At 35.7% G+C, this 18,259-nt stretch overlaps 1 protein-coding gene across 1 annotated transcript; it reads right to left on the bottom strand.

Annotated features, from left to right (window-relative positions):
- Positions 1–1,605: 1,605 nt before the first annotated feature.
- On the bottom strand, positions 1,606–10,412 carry LOC116408321 (FK506-binding protein 5-like). The gene is made up of 16 exons (XM_031895101.1): positions 10,038–10,412; positions 9,244–9,373; positions 8,430–8,525; positions 7,836–8,000; positions 7,404–7,595; positions 6,835–7,011; positions 6,565–6,669; positions 6,153–6,296; positions 5,621–5,740; positions 5,233–5,340; positions 4,357–4,473; positions 3,820–3,933; positions 3,461–3,574; positions 2,479–2,595; positions 2,105–2,193; positions 1,606–1,809 (listed from the first exon to the last, which is right to left on the bottom strand). Exons 1-15 carry the CDS (start codon positions 10,108–10,110, stop codon positions 2,106–2,108), a joined length of 1,860 nt encoding a protein of 619 aa, XP_031750961.1. The 5' UTR covers positions 10,111–10,412; the 3' UTR covers positions 1,606–1,809; position 2,105.
- Between the last annotated feature and the right edge of the window lie 7,847 nt (positions 10,413–18,259).

Genomic DNA, 18,259 nt, shown 5'->3' with positions numbered 1-18,259 from the left:
TGTTTATTGCATTAGGGGATCAGTAAACATGGCACCATCTAATGAATCCCAAAATCGTTATGGATTGGTCGTAATTGATTTTAGTTTCGGGTTGATGAGAAAACATATTTCATAATTACAAATTGTTCTCTGCATTATTACTGATTAATTAAAACAGATTTCTATCAATTTGCTAAGTCCCTGTATACTTGTATTGTTTTAAAGGTTAAGGAAAGATGGATTCACTTGGGGTGCCAATGTGTTTTTATAGGTTAAAACTGCAGCATTCCAGGGAAGTGATTAACTGAGTGCAGCACTGCCTTTTTACCTTATTCCCAGATGTTCCTGGCTTGGCCTTGCACATGTGCAGTAGAGCAAATTATTCTGATCTTACTCTGCTGTGTATGTATAAGTGTCAGTCAGTGCTAGGGACTGCTGGGAAAGTACAGTAAAATGGGCCATGCAGTTTTTTTCCCATGGAGCACAGGCCTGCGTAGAGACTGCTGGGAAAGTACAGTAAAATGGGCCATGCAGTTTTTTTCCCATGGAGCACAGGCCTGCGTAGAGACTGCTGGGAAAGTACAGTAAAATGGGCCATGCAGTTTTTTTCCCATGGAGCACAGTCCTGCGTAGAGACTGCTGGGAAAGTAAAGTAAAATGGGCCATGCAGTTTTTTTCCCATGGAGCACAGGCCCGGGAAATGCTGTTGGTTCTAGGCTACACATTTTACCTAACATATTAAACATGGTAATTGCATTGGGACACAATAAAAAAAATCTTTGATTAGCCTTCTCAAACACAAGCTATGCTAAACAGAGCCAGCCAGAGACAACTTGTGTCCAATGATGCATGTGCAATGCTCACAGGGCCGGAGAAGTCAGCAAAGGCATGTAGCTAAGACCATAGTCCCCTCTATAGTTACACCCAAGGCACATGCTTTTCTGCCTACCACTAGTTCTGGCACTAATGGTAAACTGACCCCTCAGATCTTGAGACAGTAACTAAAAGGCCCAAGTCACGCATTGCAACAAGTACAGAACTCCTTTTAACAAAAACCTGTTACTTTTGGGACAAAAAGACATGGGAAACTACCATCTAGTTTGGTTAAAAATCATAATCAGTTCACTATTTTTGCCCATGTGTACACAGTTTAAAAGGGGCTTTTGAATGACTGGGCTGTTAAATACTAAGCAATACTAGTTCTGTTGTCTTGAAATTAAAATTCCATAAAGAAATATAATAATTTAACAAGATTAATAGCATTTATTTATTATAAAAATACATTTATTGAAATAATAAAATAATGATATCTTCAACTTCATCTTTAACTTCATCTTCAACTCACTTCTTATTCAGGTGCATTCTCAGATTGGGGCATAAAACTTTCAACAGATCTTGATTGTCAAGACTAGACGTTATGTTCTGTTTGCTTTCTCATTTGCACCCTTTTTTCTTCTTTCTTTTTTTTTTCTTCTGTCTTTGTTTTAAAGCCAGCTATTTCTGCTTTAGCAATTGTGGTGTGCCCTCCAAAACCAGGGCCGGAACTAGGGGTAGGCAGAAGAGGCAGCTGCCTAGGGCGCATTGGGGGGCGCCAGACAGGAGCCTCTCCTGCCTACCTACCCCTAGTCTGTATTCCATTACGTTTCGTATCGCAACCCCCCCCCCCCGCCACCGCCCCTGTGAGCGCACGAAAACTGTGCATGCGCGCCAGAACGCACGTAGGGGGGGTTGCGATGCAAGGGGGCCGACTGGGTTGCCTAGGGCGCCCGGTCGGCTTGGCCCGCCACTGTCCAAAACTATTTGTTAGACATTTTGTTGTCACCAATATTCCTAAAAAAAAGTACAATAAGGATTATTACTACTTAACCAGGGAGATAAAATGGGTGGCATTCATGACTACAGAACTATACAAAAAAAATCTTACAGGACATTTGTTGCCAAGCAATTATTAGTAGGTACAAGATGAACTGATGAAAACTTTAAATGTATGCTATTAGAGGCTAACAAGGTTGTGCAGAATATACAAATGACATTTATATTCACAGTGAGCCATACAAAGTCTCACTGACAAGGCTCCATTAGTACAAGTTCCATTACAAATCAAACTCATTGAAAACAAACTTACTTCATAGTAAGGCTTTGATCGTTTTCTTCATTCCTATAAGGTTTCGATAACGTATTGTTTGGTCGTACAGTGATTCATCAGGCAGATTCCTATAATAAAACAAGAATAACAATATTACATTATGTAAAAAATATTTTCACTTAATGGTATTAGTGGCTCTTTAATTTGCTGAGTATGTAGCTATATTATATTTTCTTTGGAATAATAAAGTTATGAACAAATATACAAAATATATTCATGTTCTCAGTGAGCCACTTTTAATTCAAATAATCAGAATGGTAACAGGAAACCTGTTCTCAATGTTTATGTAGAAAAAAAAAACATTTGTGTGAATAGCAGAATTGAAAAAAGTAATTTAAGTTAAGTACACTTACCTTATATATTTTAAAGATATTTTAGCCTGTTCTCTAGGTAAGTTTGTTACATATATTGCCTTTGCGTTATCCTGAAAGAGCACAATTTGATACTTTCTTTCTTTAAAAGGCTTTACTCTGAAATTAAAGAATAACAAAAATAAGATTTTTCTGGTTTGTGTACAACATATTGATAAGTTACAAATTATTCCTATACACATAATACATATCCTTAAAGTATAGTTACTTTGGGTTCCTATTATTAATTATATATATTACCAGAAGGGTGGCACACCGCTTTAATTATATACCCAGGTGCATGGTAAAAACATAACACATCATACAAAAAAGACCAGCAACACTGTAATTTCTGTGCAAATCAAAAAATTATATTTAAATGTGCATATACAGCCAGGCTGTAAAAGGCGTCATTCACCATTACATAAACCTTTAGTATATCAGAGGATAGCCTATTATTATTATTAATTCCAAAACAGCAAAAATATCAAATTATCACTAATTTCATCATACTGCAAATTGCAAATGTAAATTATTTTACAGCTAACCATCCACTTTAATTTTCAAAGGGAATATAAACTCCTATTTTTTTTCAAATAAGTAATGTAATTTGAAGCAATGTACCAATATATATTAGTTTGATATGTTTAATGTTTTTTTTTTTGTAATTTTAAGGTATAAATGTTGCTAACAGTAGTAGAAGACAGCAAATAGCATGAAGGGCTGACTTCTGTTACATTGCTTCAAATCCATGGAAGCCTGGATAGCAGAGACAACTAACACAAAGAGCAAATTCAGGGCATCTAGTGCATTCCATCAGACTACGATTAACCCCATTTACCCCATTCTTTGTCTTATTTCCCTAACCCTCACCTAGTCTCTAGCCAATTAAATAATCTACAATTTCCTATATATTCATTTATTTAGATCTTGTTGTGTGAAAACCAAAATTGAAAACTGCTTGGGTTTATCTTAGCAAACTTACCGAATATGTTCTGTAATCATTTCAACTGTATCCTTAGGTAGAGATGATAATTCTATTGGATCTTCTCTATCATCTTCAAATATCAGAATATTTAAGGATTCAGGTTCTCTGAAACTAAACAAGTGTAAAGTGTTAAAAATCGGGAAACAAAGCAATACAGCTATATTTCTATATATCTTGCATTCTATTTTTTGTTGGCTAATGGCTTTCTGTTGTCTACAAATTAACAAAAGATCTTTATATTGTCAGCCTCTGGCCATTCATTATAGCCCACTGTTAATGGGTTGGTTCATATACTAATTGTATGTATTTACATTTATAAAAAGGCAAAATGCTTATCATTAGTTTATCAAACTCACTTAGTATTTTCTGGATAGTTACAAACAATTTCATCACTGTCTAAATTAATTGGTTTCCTTTCAGGTTCTTCCAAAGCCTTTAAATAATCCTGCACTGATTCAACAGGTGCAGTCCTAAAACGAAAGAAGTAGAAAAATATTAAAATAGCACAGTTAATCTGGGGACCAATTTTTAATAATATTGCTACATTGTAGGGGAAATCTTGGGCTTATTGAAGTGCTGCCTCTAGGAGGGTGGCCTTAATTTTGGCATCCAGGGATAGTAGGGATTTAAACATAGGAAAGGCTGTGTTATAGTGCTTAACCACGACGATAACAAGGGAAAAAAAAATCAAAAAATTTTTCTGGTATTAGTGGTCTTTTAATCTACTGATTTAGTTGTATCACATTTTATTTTCAATAATATTGTAATAATAACAGGGGGGTCAATTCTACATAAGTATATATGTATATATATATATATATATATATATATATATAATGACATTTCTGCAAATACAAGGATTCAAAATGCTATTTTCAGTACAGTAAACTCACCTCATTTGTTTTATGATCATTTTAGCCTTAGCTCTAGGTAAATTTGTTACATATATTGTGTTTTGTAAATCTTCAAAACGCATAACTCGATATTCTCCTTCTTTAAATGAGTCATTCCTGAAAGTAAAGAATTATAAATATATGATAAGATTCTTCTGGTGCTATAGGTACCAAATAATACAACACATTATTCCTCTAAACGTAAGATATTGTGGCAGGCTCTGTAGCCCCTGCAGGCTCCAATTGTAAATAATATGTATATATACTTCGAGGTTTTTTTTAGCTATATGTAAACTATTAGTACATTATAGGATAGCATATTCTTACTCTTGGTAATGTTCTTAGTAGCTTTAAGTAGTGGTGCTCCAAAATATAGAAAATTCTTTAGAAACCACGAGCACCAAGCATACAAAATTAGTATAAAAGTTGATGAAACACTCTCCTGTATTTAAACAACGCGAGTTTTAAAAAACGCAAGTTTTTCGTAGCCATTACGATGCGCTCGTATCTTGTCGCGACTTTTTCGTATTGAGCGCTCGTAAGCGGCGGGCGAAACTTTCAGACTTAGCATGATTTTGGAAGCCTCCCATAGGACTCAATGGCACCCTGCAGCTCCAACCTGGCCCAAGAAAAGTCACCATACTGAAGCTTGAATGAATCAGAATGTTTCGTACTCGGCGCAAAAGCTGCGAAAAAGGCGCGACTTTTCGCGCAAGTTTTAATGCTACGAAAAAATCGCAACATTTTCCGCAACTTTTCGGAACTTCCTGACTCTTAGCTAGTCACTGGCCATTCAAACAATCCACAGCTAACAGGCAGGTAGCTTATTTAAATATTAATGTATATAAAGTTTGAATACAAAACTTGCAAACTCACTGAATATGTTCTTGCAGCATTTGAACCGTATCACTAGATAGATCTGATAGATCTATTGGATCGTCTCCATCTTCTTCAAAAATCTGGATATCTGTCCATTGATAATGCCTGAAAGAAAAGAAGTTTAAAGTATTAACAACCCTAAATTAAAGTATTAACAACCCTAAAAGAAATCAATAATGTATTTAGCATAGAGCCATTTATGTTATACATAATTTTTTCTTGGCTAATGAGGCTGTCTACAAATGAACAAATGATGTACAGCAATCCATTTAAAATGTTTAGTGTTGATAGGTGGGTTTATATTCTACATGTTAATGCCTATTAAGCTCTATTTTTGCAAATATAAGAAAGCAGAAAGCGTATAGTGACAGTTTGGCAAACTCACTTTTTAAATTTTTTATTCTTGATATCTTCACTAAGTTTTTTCAGATCTACGGGTTTGCTAATCCATTCTTCGTCATCATAATCTTCTATTCCAATCTTAATTACTTCAACTTCCGGAGGCCTGAAAATAAAGAAGTATAAAATTATTTAAACTTTCTTCTGTTCTGTTGTTAAAAAACAAATACATTTAAAGACGCAAAATAGCAATACACCAGTTTGATCTCCCGAGCATAGAGCGACATTTCAGTGATATTTTACTTTCTGTAGGCTAACAAGGTTGTGTATAATAAACAAATGATCTTTATAGCATCAGATATATATACATATATTACATGTTATACTTCATTTTCTGTTGGCTAATGAGGTTGTCTACAAATGAATAAATCATATTTATATTATAAGCAAGCCACTGGCCATTTAAAATATCCAGTGTTAATAGGTGGGCTAATGTTCTAAATGTAAAAATACATTCCCATCCATTTCAGCAATTATAAGAAAGCAGAAACCTTGTTTTAACAGTTTAGCAAACTTACTGCTTATATTTTTTATTCTTAACATCTTCACAATGTTTTTTCAGATCTATTTGATTCCTTCTCCATTCTTCTTCATCATAATCATCATCAGCATCATCATCATCATCAACAACATCTTTTCTTTGGACTGTCACTAATATGTCCCTGAAATGAAAAAAGTATAAAAATATTAAAACTTTCTTCTTAAAAATCAATACATTTAAAGATGCTGAAAATATATCTCTGTTACATTTTATCTTTATAGGCTAAAAGGTTGTGTATAATGAAAGGCATGATATTTATATTATCGGCGAACCACTGGCCATTCAAATAATTAATGTGTTTATATTCTAAATGTTAATGTATAAAAAAAATCTCCATTTGTGCAATTATAGGAATCAGAAAGCTGATATTGACAGTTTATCCAACTTACTTGTTAAACTTTTTATTTATAATATCATCTGTGGGTTTGCTAACCCATTCTTCTTCATCATCATCATCATCTTCTATTTGGATCTCAAACTCACGAGGCGAAGCCCTGAATTAAAAAAAATATATATATTATTATATTATATATATATATATATATATAAAATATAAATTCGCTCATCACTAATTCTGATCCCTTTTTATTATTTATGCTATATTTGTATTGATGGAAACAATGCTAACTTTGACCTAAATGGAATAGCGCAAAACTTACATGTTAGTTTCAGGAACCACAGATATCTCTTTCTGCGATTCTGAAACTTGTGGAACAATGTTTACAGCTGTAAACTGTGAAATGTCTTTCTCTGGTGCCTGAAGTGTTTGTTCCATGTCTGTCTGTTCGTCATCTTCTTCATCTGTGGTCTCATCAATCCACTCCAAAATTGTCAACCTGTACAAACAAAACAAGCGTAATGTTAGCAATTAAAATAAGGATAATATGAATTATTAGCATATACAGAGTATATAGTGAGCTACTGAAAGACACAGCTTTGGGCTAAATGCAGCTATACTGAGTAGAGTGAAAAAAAATCTCTTCTCTGTGTAACTGCACTTAGGCCAAAGCTGTGCCTCTCAGTGCAGCTATATGGAGATGCAAAAGAAAGTGGATCAGCTTCTCTCTGCCTGACTACAAAATGTAGACAGAGATAAGCGGATCCAATACTTAATGTAACTTTGGCCAAACTAGATAAATTTGAAGCAGTATGTAACAGTCATGTGAGCAAAATGATTTCAGGGCAATGAGTTGGGCTATGAAAATATTTTAAAATGAAAATATGTTACCTCCTATATTTAGGTTTACTTGGAGTTCCTTTCTGGGTTGGTTTTACAGACTGGTGGAATTCTGAAGAAGTTGGGGACACACAAACATTGTCTGGTACCAAATGTTCATTTTCTATAGTTAAAAAGTCTCTTGGTACCACATATTCTTCATGATCTGGTCCCATACATTCCTCTTCTGGAAATGTCCTATTCCTGTTACAAAAGTAAGTATAAAGAAAAATTTGAATTAAGTGTCTTTCTTTCAAGTACTTTACAACCAGGGTGGGCATTTATAACCTGGAGAAGATCCAAATGTAATCACTGATGACAAAAGAGATCATTTAGTGGGCGTATTAATTTTTTGGAACAACAACTACTTAATAAATTTACCCTACTTGAAAACAAATAAAGAACATTGGGGTTGTAAAGGGATAACTTTTAGGCTTGACTTACTTCTTCACTTCAGAAGGTCTTTGGGGTATTTCCTTAGATTGTATTTGCTCTTCAGTAGGACTAGGTTTTATGGAAACATCAGCAAGTTTCTCCACATTCATTGTTGTTTCCATTGGTTTATTCACTTGATTCTTTTTCTTCTTTTTCTTCTTTTTCGTTTTAGTCCTAAACAAACAGAATGATGAACAGATATGGACTTTCATCAGGTATTGGGAAATGCTTTTTATTAAGTCATACATCCTGGCCTATTGCATGCCATGCAACTACACAATGGCACCAGTGATTTCTTCTAAGTTTATTTAGAATTCAATAAAATATTGCCACTAAATGGATGAGATACATTGCACACATTAGAGACTCTTGGTACCATTTCTAATGTAAACATTATTTCATTAAATAATAAAAAAAAACTTTAAAAACAATAAGAATGAGGTGTTGTGTACAAACAGGATGCTTTACTTTAAAACAGTGCCTTTATGTGCCTACGATGTGGTGACTATCCTAAGTTCTAAGCAACACAAAATTATTTTTAAAATAAAAAGCTATGCCCTCATACCCCTTAAATTAAACAAAAGAGTTAGTTCAGTTACAGACCTCTTAGTGCTTTTAGATTTAGGCGGCATAGACTGCTCTATCGCCTTTTCTTCATCATACACAGTTGTCTTTTTTCTCAGTTTATAATAGAGAAACCTGCACAAGGAAAAGATACAGTTATTTAACATTCACACTAGATACTCTGAGGCCTTTTAGACCCAGCCACTTACAGTTGCAAAATCACTACCGCACCTATACTAGTATAACAGTTTCCCCCATTTCCAATTCAAAGTATATCCAGTACTTATATAAGCATATCTGTAAATTGTGCCAAGTACTTTTATTGGCAGTAGAGTAAAAATTTGGCTATCGTTTAAAAAATGGGACTAGGTTAAAAAAACAAAACAACCTAAACTCTTGTTGTGGCATCACAGTTACAGTTATTTCATAGATCTTGCATGATTGACTTCTGCTGGTCGGTTGAGGATAAGTGAGACTAAGGGGCAGATTTACTAATGCACGAATGGACTGAAAGCGTTTTTTCGTAATGATTGGTATTTTTGCAACTTTTTTTTCGTATGTCCCGCCATTTTTTCAGCGCCGTTATGACTTTATCGTATATTTTCCGCGACTTTTTCGGCGCCGCCGCGAAAAAAACGGATTGGTTTTTCCGCCATTTACAATTGCTCAATACGAAAAAATTGCGACGGCGACGAAAAAGTCGCGCGGAATACGAAAAAAACGCAACGGCGATGAAAAAGTCGCTAAATTTTCGTTTCCAATCCGATTTTTCCCCATTCGGATTCGTGGATTAGTAAATGTGCCCCTTAGGGTAGGCATAAAAGAATCTGCTAAATAAAGAGAAACGACTTACCATCCAACTGCTGCTGGTATACACATTATCACAAGAGCAACTCCTGCTATAATATATGCAGTATAAGTGTATTTGTTGGTTTCATCTTCCTTGTAGGATTCATTAATTTGGCTTTCATTTTTAGAATTGTCTGCAAAAACAAAGATGAGTAAGCAAAAACCACCACTTGGTATACGTGTTCTCTGGCTTTTGGAACATTTAACCCCATTCAGTCCCACTAATGTTTTCTATCAACAATTCTAATAGGATGTAACAGCCCAAAAGATGCCCCTTTGTAACTCTGTAGCCTTAACCTCAGTGACCCCCCCCCCCCTATAAACTTAATCCAGTTTCAAGATATCCTATTGCAGAGGTTATACATATGCACACAGAACACTCAACATTCATGCACATAAAAAATATACATTTATGCACATATATAGTAATGCAGTCACACCATTATACACAGAAATACATTTATACACACATTAATACACACACATTCATGTTACAGGATGCTTCATATCACAAAATATTTTAGATTGAGGTAATGTTTTGATTGCATCACTGAATACCTAATTGCAAGTATACTTTACTGTACTCCGTATCATCAGTCATGCACTATATCAGAAGCTATGTATTTACTGTTGTCTCCGCTCTATTATGTACTTATCTGTATCGTTTATTATATATATATACATATTTATTTCTTTTGTAGATGAAGCTAATATGAAAAAGTGCCATTTCTAAAGACAAACATTTCTAACCAAAATATTTTAGATAATATTTCCTGCAGTTGACGTTTCTCTGCTTACCTGATAAAAAGCAAGGAAGGTAGATTCCAATGATAAGGATGTACACAAGTAAATATGTGTGATACATCTTCATTCTGTTGTTATAAATCTATTGCATAAAGTGGGATAGAAAGAAAAATAGGTGAAAATACACGTAATGGTATCTACAGCCATATAGAATATATTACATTACCAATGCTCAAAAGTATTAGTTCATCTCTGTGTTTTTTATTATAATAAGCAAATATAAAAGTTTCTAGGCTATACTAGCTCTGCGCAGCATGCCAGAGTGAAATGCGACTGCTATCGATTCATTTCTATGTGAGTTTCAGAGGCATATTTATCAAAAAATGAGCACTCACTTTCACCCTCTGATACATTTGCTACTAAAAGTCTCTGATGTGGAGAAAATATATATTTTTATTATTACTCTAATGAATATACCCCAAAGGCTGTTTTATCCATTTATTTATAATGTATCCTAATTAATTTAGTTAGTTCTGCTCAATGTTACATTCTCTAACATGATTCTAACAGGGTAGATAAAAGAAGTTATCTACCTTTACCCTATGATAGTTTAATTCTTTTCAGTAATTAGTGGAATGTATTTCTGTTTTTGATGAACAACAGAAATTGAAAATCTAAGTTTATTGTTTTCAAATTAAATAGGTTTTTATATACAAAATTGAACAGGTATGACTATTTGCTCCTCTGTACTGTTCACATTAGAATCTTGGGAAGTCACTCACCTTTATTTTGTATATAAGTAGATATTGGAAAAAAAAAGTTGTTTTGTATAGTTTGTCACTTCTAAGCTAAGGTACGTGAAGCACCTTGAGCTGCAAAGCACAAACTGAACAGTAACAGTGGATGTACTGCTAGATACCGGTAATGCCATTGTGATGTCACAGTGAGATCTTTATCTTGCTAATGTGAGCACTATGACATCACAGTGCATTACTGGTCTCTAGCAGCACATCATCTGTTGCTGTTCAGCTTGTGCTTTTCAGCTCAAGGTTCTATTTTTAGAACACTGTGAAATCTAAAGTCCTCACCTAAATATTAAAAAGAAAAAGAGGGCATAATTAAAAGTAAACAAAGCACTTTTTTTTTCAAATAAATTATTTTTCATGACAATCAGGAAATTATTTTGAACAACTGACCCATGTCAATGCTTTATTTTTTAAATATAAATATTCGTCAGAATTGATTTAACTGGATTTCGCAGTAGTAATGTGAAATATATGTGAATCATAACTGATCAATATGTTTTTGAAGGCAGCAACCATTTTTACTGCTTAAATAAATAATTACAAGTAGAAAATAATACAGTAGTTAACTTTAGAAAGAGGAGAAAAGCTGGGGCTTCTCTTCATTTTGATATACAGGTATGGGACCCATCATCCAGAATGCTCGGGACCAAGGGTATTCCGGATAAGAGGTCTTTCCATAATTTGGATCTTCATACCTTAAGTCTACTAAAAAATCAATAAAACATTAATTAAACCCAATAAGATTGTTCTGCATCTGATTAGGATCAGTTATATCTTAGCTGGGATCAAGTACAAGGTACTGTTTTATTATTATAGAAAAAGGAAATACATACAAATGGAGTCTTTGGGAGACAGGCTTTCCATAATTCAGAGCTTTCTGGATAACAGGTTTCCGGATAACGGATCCCATACCTGTACATTGATGTACCAGGCGACTGCTGACATTGCGCATCAGCAGGTTACATTTTCAAATTTAACAGATAATCTGCAATCCATCAGATAAATAAGGCAGTCCATGTACTAATGTGGTGTACTAGAGTAGTGTAAAAAAAGAGAGAGTACATTTCTTGTATAGGTTATAGCTATTAGAAATATGACTGGAAACATTATTTACTACACTAATGTTCACTTAGCATCACTCAAGTTTAAAAGCTCAGAATAGCAGTACTTCCAAAGCTTGCCTTGACTGTAACACCAGTCTGTGCTGCCATAAACCAGAGTTGCCACAACAGTGCCCTTTAAAGGTCAGTTGCTACTTCATACCCAAAACACACCGTTGTCTCATTGACACAGCTTTCCAGAGGCCAGTATCCTAGATTACAGTGGACTATGTCAAGGAGTAGTCCTCATTCCACTGCTAGCAGCCAGTATAAATGTGCCTCCTGTAATATTAGCCTAACACACGCTACTAATAGCAGTTACACTCATTTGGTCAATGCAGCCAAAAAGCTCCTAATTAAGTGTCGGTAAACAGTTCTTTGTATACTTCTTTTCAAACTTAGTATAATTATAATCATTTTTAAGATTCTAAATATATTTAACACATGCAGTTTGCATTAAAATAATTCTGTTGGTAAATAGTCTGGGAAAAGGCATCCCTTTGATTTGACAAAAAAACATGCCTTCTCCCAATTCTGACCAATTGCTTTTCTCATCAGTGCTTTCTGTCTCCCTTCCTTTTCCCCACATCTCATGTCTTCTCTTCCATATTCTTAACAAAATTCATTCTTTCTCCTGCTGTGTCTCCTTGTGCTAAAATCACTCTAATCAAGTCTGCAGCAAATCAATTTGCCACCCTTAGCTTTGCATATTATTTAGTGGATTCTACAACATAATCCAGGGTTGATTTAAGGTTAAAAATATTTTGGGCTGAGATTCCCCCAGGGCATAGGGGTTACATACCACACCATATTTGCGTCATTAAAGAAATTTACACAGAACACCAGGAACGAATATTAGTAAAGCTATAGGGGGTGTATAGTCAAAAATCATAATCCTTGTGTGTATTATTTAGACCAAAAGAGATACATTTGCATAAAAAATTCTCTACTGAACTATAGTGTATTGTTCAAACCTCTGGGCGTTTTAAAATTATGAAGCATGGTTATTAAATGTTCTTTTTAATTTTTTGGTGACAATTATACATTGTTACAGTACCAACAATAATCAGAGGATTTAAAAAACAAAAAAAAAAGTACAGCAAAAATGTTTACAAAATGTAATTTTTTTAATATTTTGACCAGGGATGCCTTATGGCACTTTATTTTGAAAGAAAGCTCCATCCTTATGTGCCAGTCCTGTAACTAGGTGCAGGAAAAAAAGCAAAATACTTTCATTTTAGTGGAAAACAGTGGATCTGGGCTCCCAAACATAGTTATGCCCCCCTATTGGAAAACCAGCCCTTTGTAGCCATATAAGGAATATCCAGGGGCTGCTGGTGCACTGACATCAAAGCTTATGTGGCTGCAAGGTCAGTTAAAAGATATATGTATAATTTTAAACCTTTAAAATCTTTTATAGAAATACATACAATCTATTATTTAGAGTACTTGGGACCCTGGGGTTATCGGATAAGGAATCTTTCTATAATTTGGATCACCATACCTTACCAATTCTGTAGGATTGTTTTGCCACCAATATGGATATAGGTAGCTTAGATACCATCAAATATATGGTACTTTTTTATTATTCCAGAGGAAAATGAAATCTGAATTATTTCCTTAAAATAAAGTCTATGGGAGAAAGTACTTCCTATAATTTGAAGCTTACAGAATCCCATACCTGTAGGGTTTCCATCTGTCCAGTTAACCTAACAGCCCAGTTTTTAGATGGGCTGCCCAGTTCCAAACTGCCTGCACATTTTTCATAAATGTGAAAAACTGTCAGTGCTTCCCCTGATTGTTGCAAAATGTGGACAATCACAGTCCAACACATCATAGTTTTCCACAAAAACATAATTGCCACGCCTCTGACCAGAAAGACCTTCCCCCGATGTCACCGACCTCGCCCCCATCCAGATCTCATTGATGGAAAAGGTAGCAAACCTACTTACTTGTATATACAAATTAGATATAAATAATATATAATGATAAAAACTATTCACAAAGAGCAAGATTAATCACATTACACTGCCTTTGCCCCAGCTGTACTCACAAAGTACCCAGCATAACCTTAGGTCCCCCATATTGAGTCTCCCCACTGTTACTTGCTGAGCTACAGTTCCCAGAAGGAAATAAATTCCAGGTGGAAGCAGGTGGAACTTCTACATCCATCTCAAGTAGAATAAATGCACATTGCATTGCATTCAACCCAACTGAAATGACCAGAAAATGATCAGAAAATGATCAGAAATGACCATTTAGGTACCATTTACAAACAGCGCCATATCTGGCAATGCATTGTGCCTTAAAATAGACACCTGAGCTGAACAGTTCCACCTTCATCCCTAAATGTATTATAAAAACAATTAAGCAGATGATAACGGTCATTTATGTGGCTGTCCAGGCTGAAATGAATATAAAGATAAAAAAGGCCACTATATGGGTTAAATTAGAGAATTTACATAGCTGGCCAATCACTATATATAGTTGTTGATTAAATAATGTTTATACTGAAAGACTTATTGGGACAATTTATAAGCAGGCCTTGCAAACAAACAACTACCAATCAATGGGAAGACTGTGCAGAATGTAAGAGGCTTTATGGGAAGTAATAGACAATAAAACATACAAACATACATGCAAGGAGTCTTACTCACATACACAGACACAATCATATAGCAGCATAACTATATGGACCAAGGACCTCCCGCAGACCACTTCTAACAGAAATTCACATAATTAATGATTTTTCCACTCTGACAAATTTCATGGGGCAGTCTGTGTTCTCCCCAGAAAAAAACTAATTGCTGGGCAGGAAAAAATATGAACGAGAAAAATAGATATGTGCCTCCCCCACCTCTTTCAACCTTAAAGAATAGGTTAGTAACAATACTAACCTCAATTATATATGTCTAAATGAATCTTTCTATCCATTTTATTTTTTTAGTTAACCTTTTTATGTTCTCAACTCTCCTTTATCTTTTGCATTCTTCTCTCTTTTTTTTCCATCACCCCTTCCACTTCCCCTGCTTTGCATTGGAAGCCTATATCCAAATTCAGAACCTCCAGATGGAAAACCCAGAAATATATTATTTTATCCGTCCCCATATAGCTAGATTTACAGAACTGTGTAAGTATAGGCCACAGAGGATAGGGCATGTTAGTATATTTCTAGGTGAGTCAACTGGCTCAGGTAGTTTATTCTGAAGGTGTGTTAATAGTCAGAGGGGTGTGTTGCTTGATGATGCATGTGAATATTTCAAGCAGGTTTATGTGACAAAATGTGTACAGAAACTAGTAGCCAGCATTACACTGGTAAAAATGATCATCATCCACTGGTCCAACACAGTAAGAATACTATGGACAGCATTCTATCAAATTTATATTATTTAAAAAGCTTTCATTGATACACTGGAATAGACCACATGACATATAGACCACATGGCTGAATGTATTTGATAGAGTGCTGTCCAGATTGGGAACAATCAAAAGAAAAAGGCAAGCCGTGTTCTGGCAGTTAAAATTTTAAGCTATTTGTTATATGTACTGTATGTATTTGTATATGTATGCTACTAAAGAAGTTTGTGATCTTTAGTTGTAAATTAAATACATTCATTTGCAAAAAAACATAGCAGACTGAACTGATAAAGAACACTTACTAAAAAATTAAAAAAGTAAAAAGTCAGTTGTAATTTGGCTATTTATGCATCTTTCCATACCCTCGTGCTTCATTCACTTCCAACCTTTAGATACAAGTGCAATCAGCTTGAAACTCTAAGGGCCTGACAAAGAAAGCCCGATTCACTGGGGTGCCAATATGAATTTAATTGCTACTTTTTTTCCAGGCTGTTGTTCCTTTTATCAGTGTAGAATGTTTGTATTTTACCCTCTGCGTATGTGAATGTCTAGCATTGGATTTTGTACCTGGGGCCCACTGGGAATCCCACCATCCGACTTACCACCCACACTCACTTAATATGCCCTGACTCTGCTTACTTACTATAAGTATGCTATCTATCATAATACTTATGCGCAATAGCAATGATCAAATGTTAACATGCATCAAATGGTAAACAAAAATACAACATCTTGGAATACAAAAAGTCTGATTTATTGCCTAATAAATTCTAGAACAAACATAGTTATTACAGCACCATCTGTGAGCAGTAGGCACAAATAACAAGATCAAATACATATTCTGGAAATATATTTATGTAACAATACCTCTGAGACAAACCAAGGGGAAAAAACTCCTTTTCCTAACATCCGGTTGTTTATGCAGCCATATATAATTTCAATAGGAAATACATTATACAGGTATGGGACCTGTTATCCAGAATGTACGGGACCTGGGGTTTTCCTGATAAGGGATCTTTTGGTAATTTGGATCTAAAAAAAAATAATTTAAATATTGAATAAACCCGATAAGCTTGTGTAACACTTGTTTGGCTTAATAGGGGTATTATACCAGGCTAGTTGGACAATTAGAGCACGTGTTACAGCAACCCCCTTTCCCAGGAATGGGCCTCCGCTATATGGGAGCTATGTCAGGGGCTATATGGTGTTGCTGAACTACAACCCACACTGGTGTTGTGCAATATAATAAGTGATAGGACGCCAGGAGCTCTTGCAGTTAACTGGATAATACTTTATTGGACAAAGCACATATAAAATAGTGCATCAGGGTATATACTCACAGTCACAGCAGTATAGAACTTGGTCACAGAGAATACAGCAGAAGTGACACTCAAGGTAACAGTATAGCCCACTTGGAGGATATGCAGAGTATTAGCTGTATGCCAGGAATGGATGCCCTTTACTGGAACGGATCCCCTCCAGCCAACTATGGTTCAGGGTAAGAAACTGCCTGAATCCTGCGTCTTAACTGTGGTCCCTACAGCAAGGCATACAAAGCCTTGTATGGGGCTAGTGCTGCCCTTACTAAATAAGCTATCTATTCTCACCACTCCTAGAGGGTGCTATTACATATGACTGACTGTGCTGGCTTTATCTCATTCACGGGGCCCTGCCCCCGACTTACAAATCAGCAGTTCTCTTTACTGGGGCCTAATTGCCTCAGGCTCAGTGACATGAAGCCTCAGGACAACATCAGCCAAAGAGGAAGACACTTCCTTGTGCCAGACACTATATAGTCTGCCAAGGGGAGTGGTCAACCTGGGCTAAACCTATAGGGGGTAGCCTAATACTGTAATCTGAGTGTAGAGGGCTCTGCCCTATTACAACACAGATAACATAAAGGTAGGGGATAACACCATAGGGAGCTTAACCCTATGGGTCCCTACATTCACCCGGGGGAAGAATCCATTCCGACCCGGCAATGGTAAATAACAATAAGTACATTTTCAAGCAATAACAGTAGTGCATTGATTTAGTGCAAAAATACAGTATCAATACATCCATTTCTGATACCCTCTCCTGAGGAGTATCTGGTACATTGGATATCTGCAAGGAAAAGATTAGGCACATACAGCAACTTTATTGAATCCTATACACTTTGAGTGTCCTGTAGGATCACTCCAGTGCACACATGGGAAATACTCCTGAAGTACAGGTTCCCAGGCACTTTCTTAGCTGTAACAGATTTTTGATTTAAACAAAATTATTAACTGTTTCGTTGCTAGTTACGTTACTGTAAACCATATACAATCATGAGTGTCATAATAGATCACTCAGGCACTTTACTTATAGATCCATGACATACCATCTGGCTCTGCAACAGAGGTATGACAGGCACAATACTTATAGCAATTCTTGAGTCACCTTCCTGACCACTACAGGGGTGCTCAGGCACACACTTAAGAGATCCTTTATATACCACCTGTAACCTGCAACAGGGGTATAACAGATACACTTACACATGGGAACGATCCTGCCTTCATTCAGGTGTCCCAGGTCTTTAGCTTAAAGAGAAAAAAGGTTAGTGCAAACAATAGTTAACTCTTTAGACATTCATGGCCCCACCCAAGCCAACTTTATTAGTCCATTGCTTCCCACCCTAGCCCAGTGTTCATGAATCTCTCGTCATGCACTTCGTAGGTGTGGATTAGGCAATGGATCCTCCCTGGTGAGGTTGAGGTAGAAGTTGTAGTGAGGTGGGGGCTCAGTAGTCCTTTTAGAGCCAACTATGTACACAAATTAATGTCTCAGTAGTGCCTCCCTTAGGAGAAGAACCATTTCACATACTGAACTAACTGAAGGAAGTGATCTCTGCATGCTCAAAAACGTGAGTTCAGAGTGGGGAAATTTTCCCAAATGCAAAATTTTCGGGTACTGGCCAGACGCTCAGTCCCTACCAAAAAAATGAAATTTACAGTGCCCAGCCGGTGCCACTGTGGAATACTCACTGACG

This window comes from Xenopus tropicalis, chromosome 1, assembly GCF_000004195.4.
Source record: "Xenopus tropicalis strain Nigerian chromosome 1, UCB_Xtro_10.0, whole genome shotgun sequence".
NCBI classification, from domain to species: domain Eukaryota; kingdom Metazoa; phylum Chordata; class Amphibia; order Anura; family Pipidae; genus Xenopus; species Xenopus tropicalis.
The sequence above is the reverse complement of the archived record's forward strand: the minus strand, read 5'-3'. Positions and strand labels throughout refer to the sequence as shown.

What these genes read in the sequence shown, in the direction of transcription:
- LOC116408321 (XM_031895101.1), bottom strand. Translation starts at nt 10,110, where the DNA reads ATGAAGATGTATCACACATATTTACTTGTGTACATCCTTATCATTGGA. An exon ending in AGACCTTCTGAAGTGAAGAA is followed by an intron (nt 7,596 to 7,835) that starts GTAAGTCAAGCC and finishes CTTTTGTAACAG; the next exon opens with GAATAGGACATTTCCAGAAG. An exon ending in AAGAATAAAAAATATAAGCA is followed by an intron (nt 5,741 to 6,152) that starts GTAAGTTTGCTA and finishes CTTTATTTTCAG; the next exon opens with GCCTCCGGAAGTTGAAGTAA.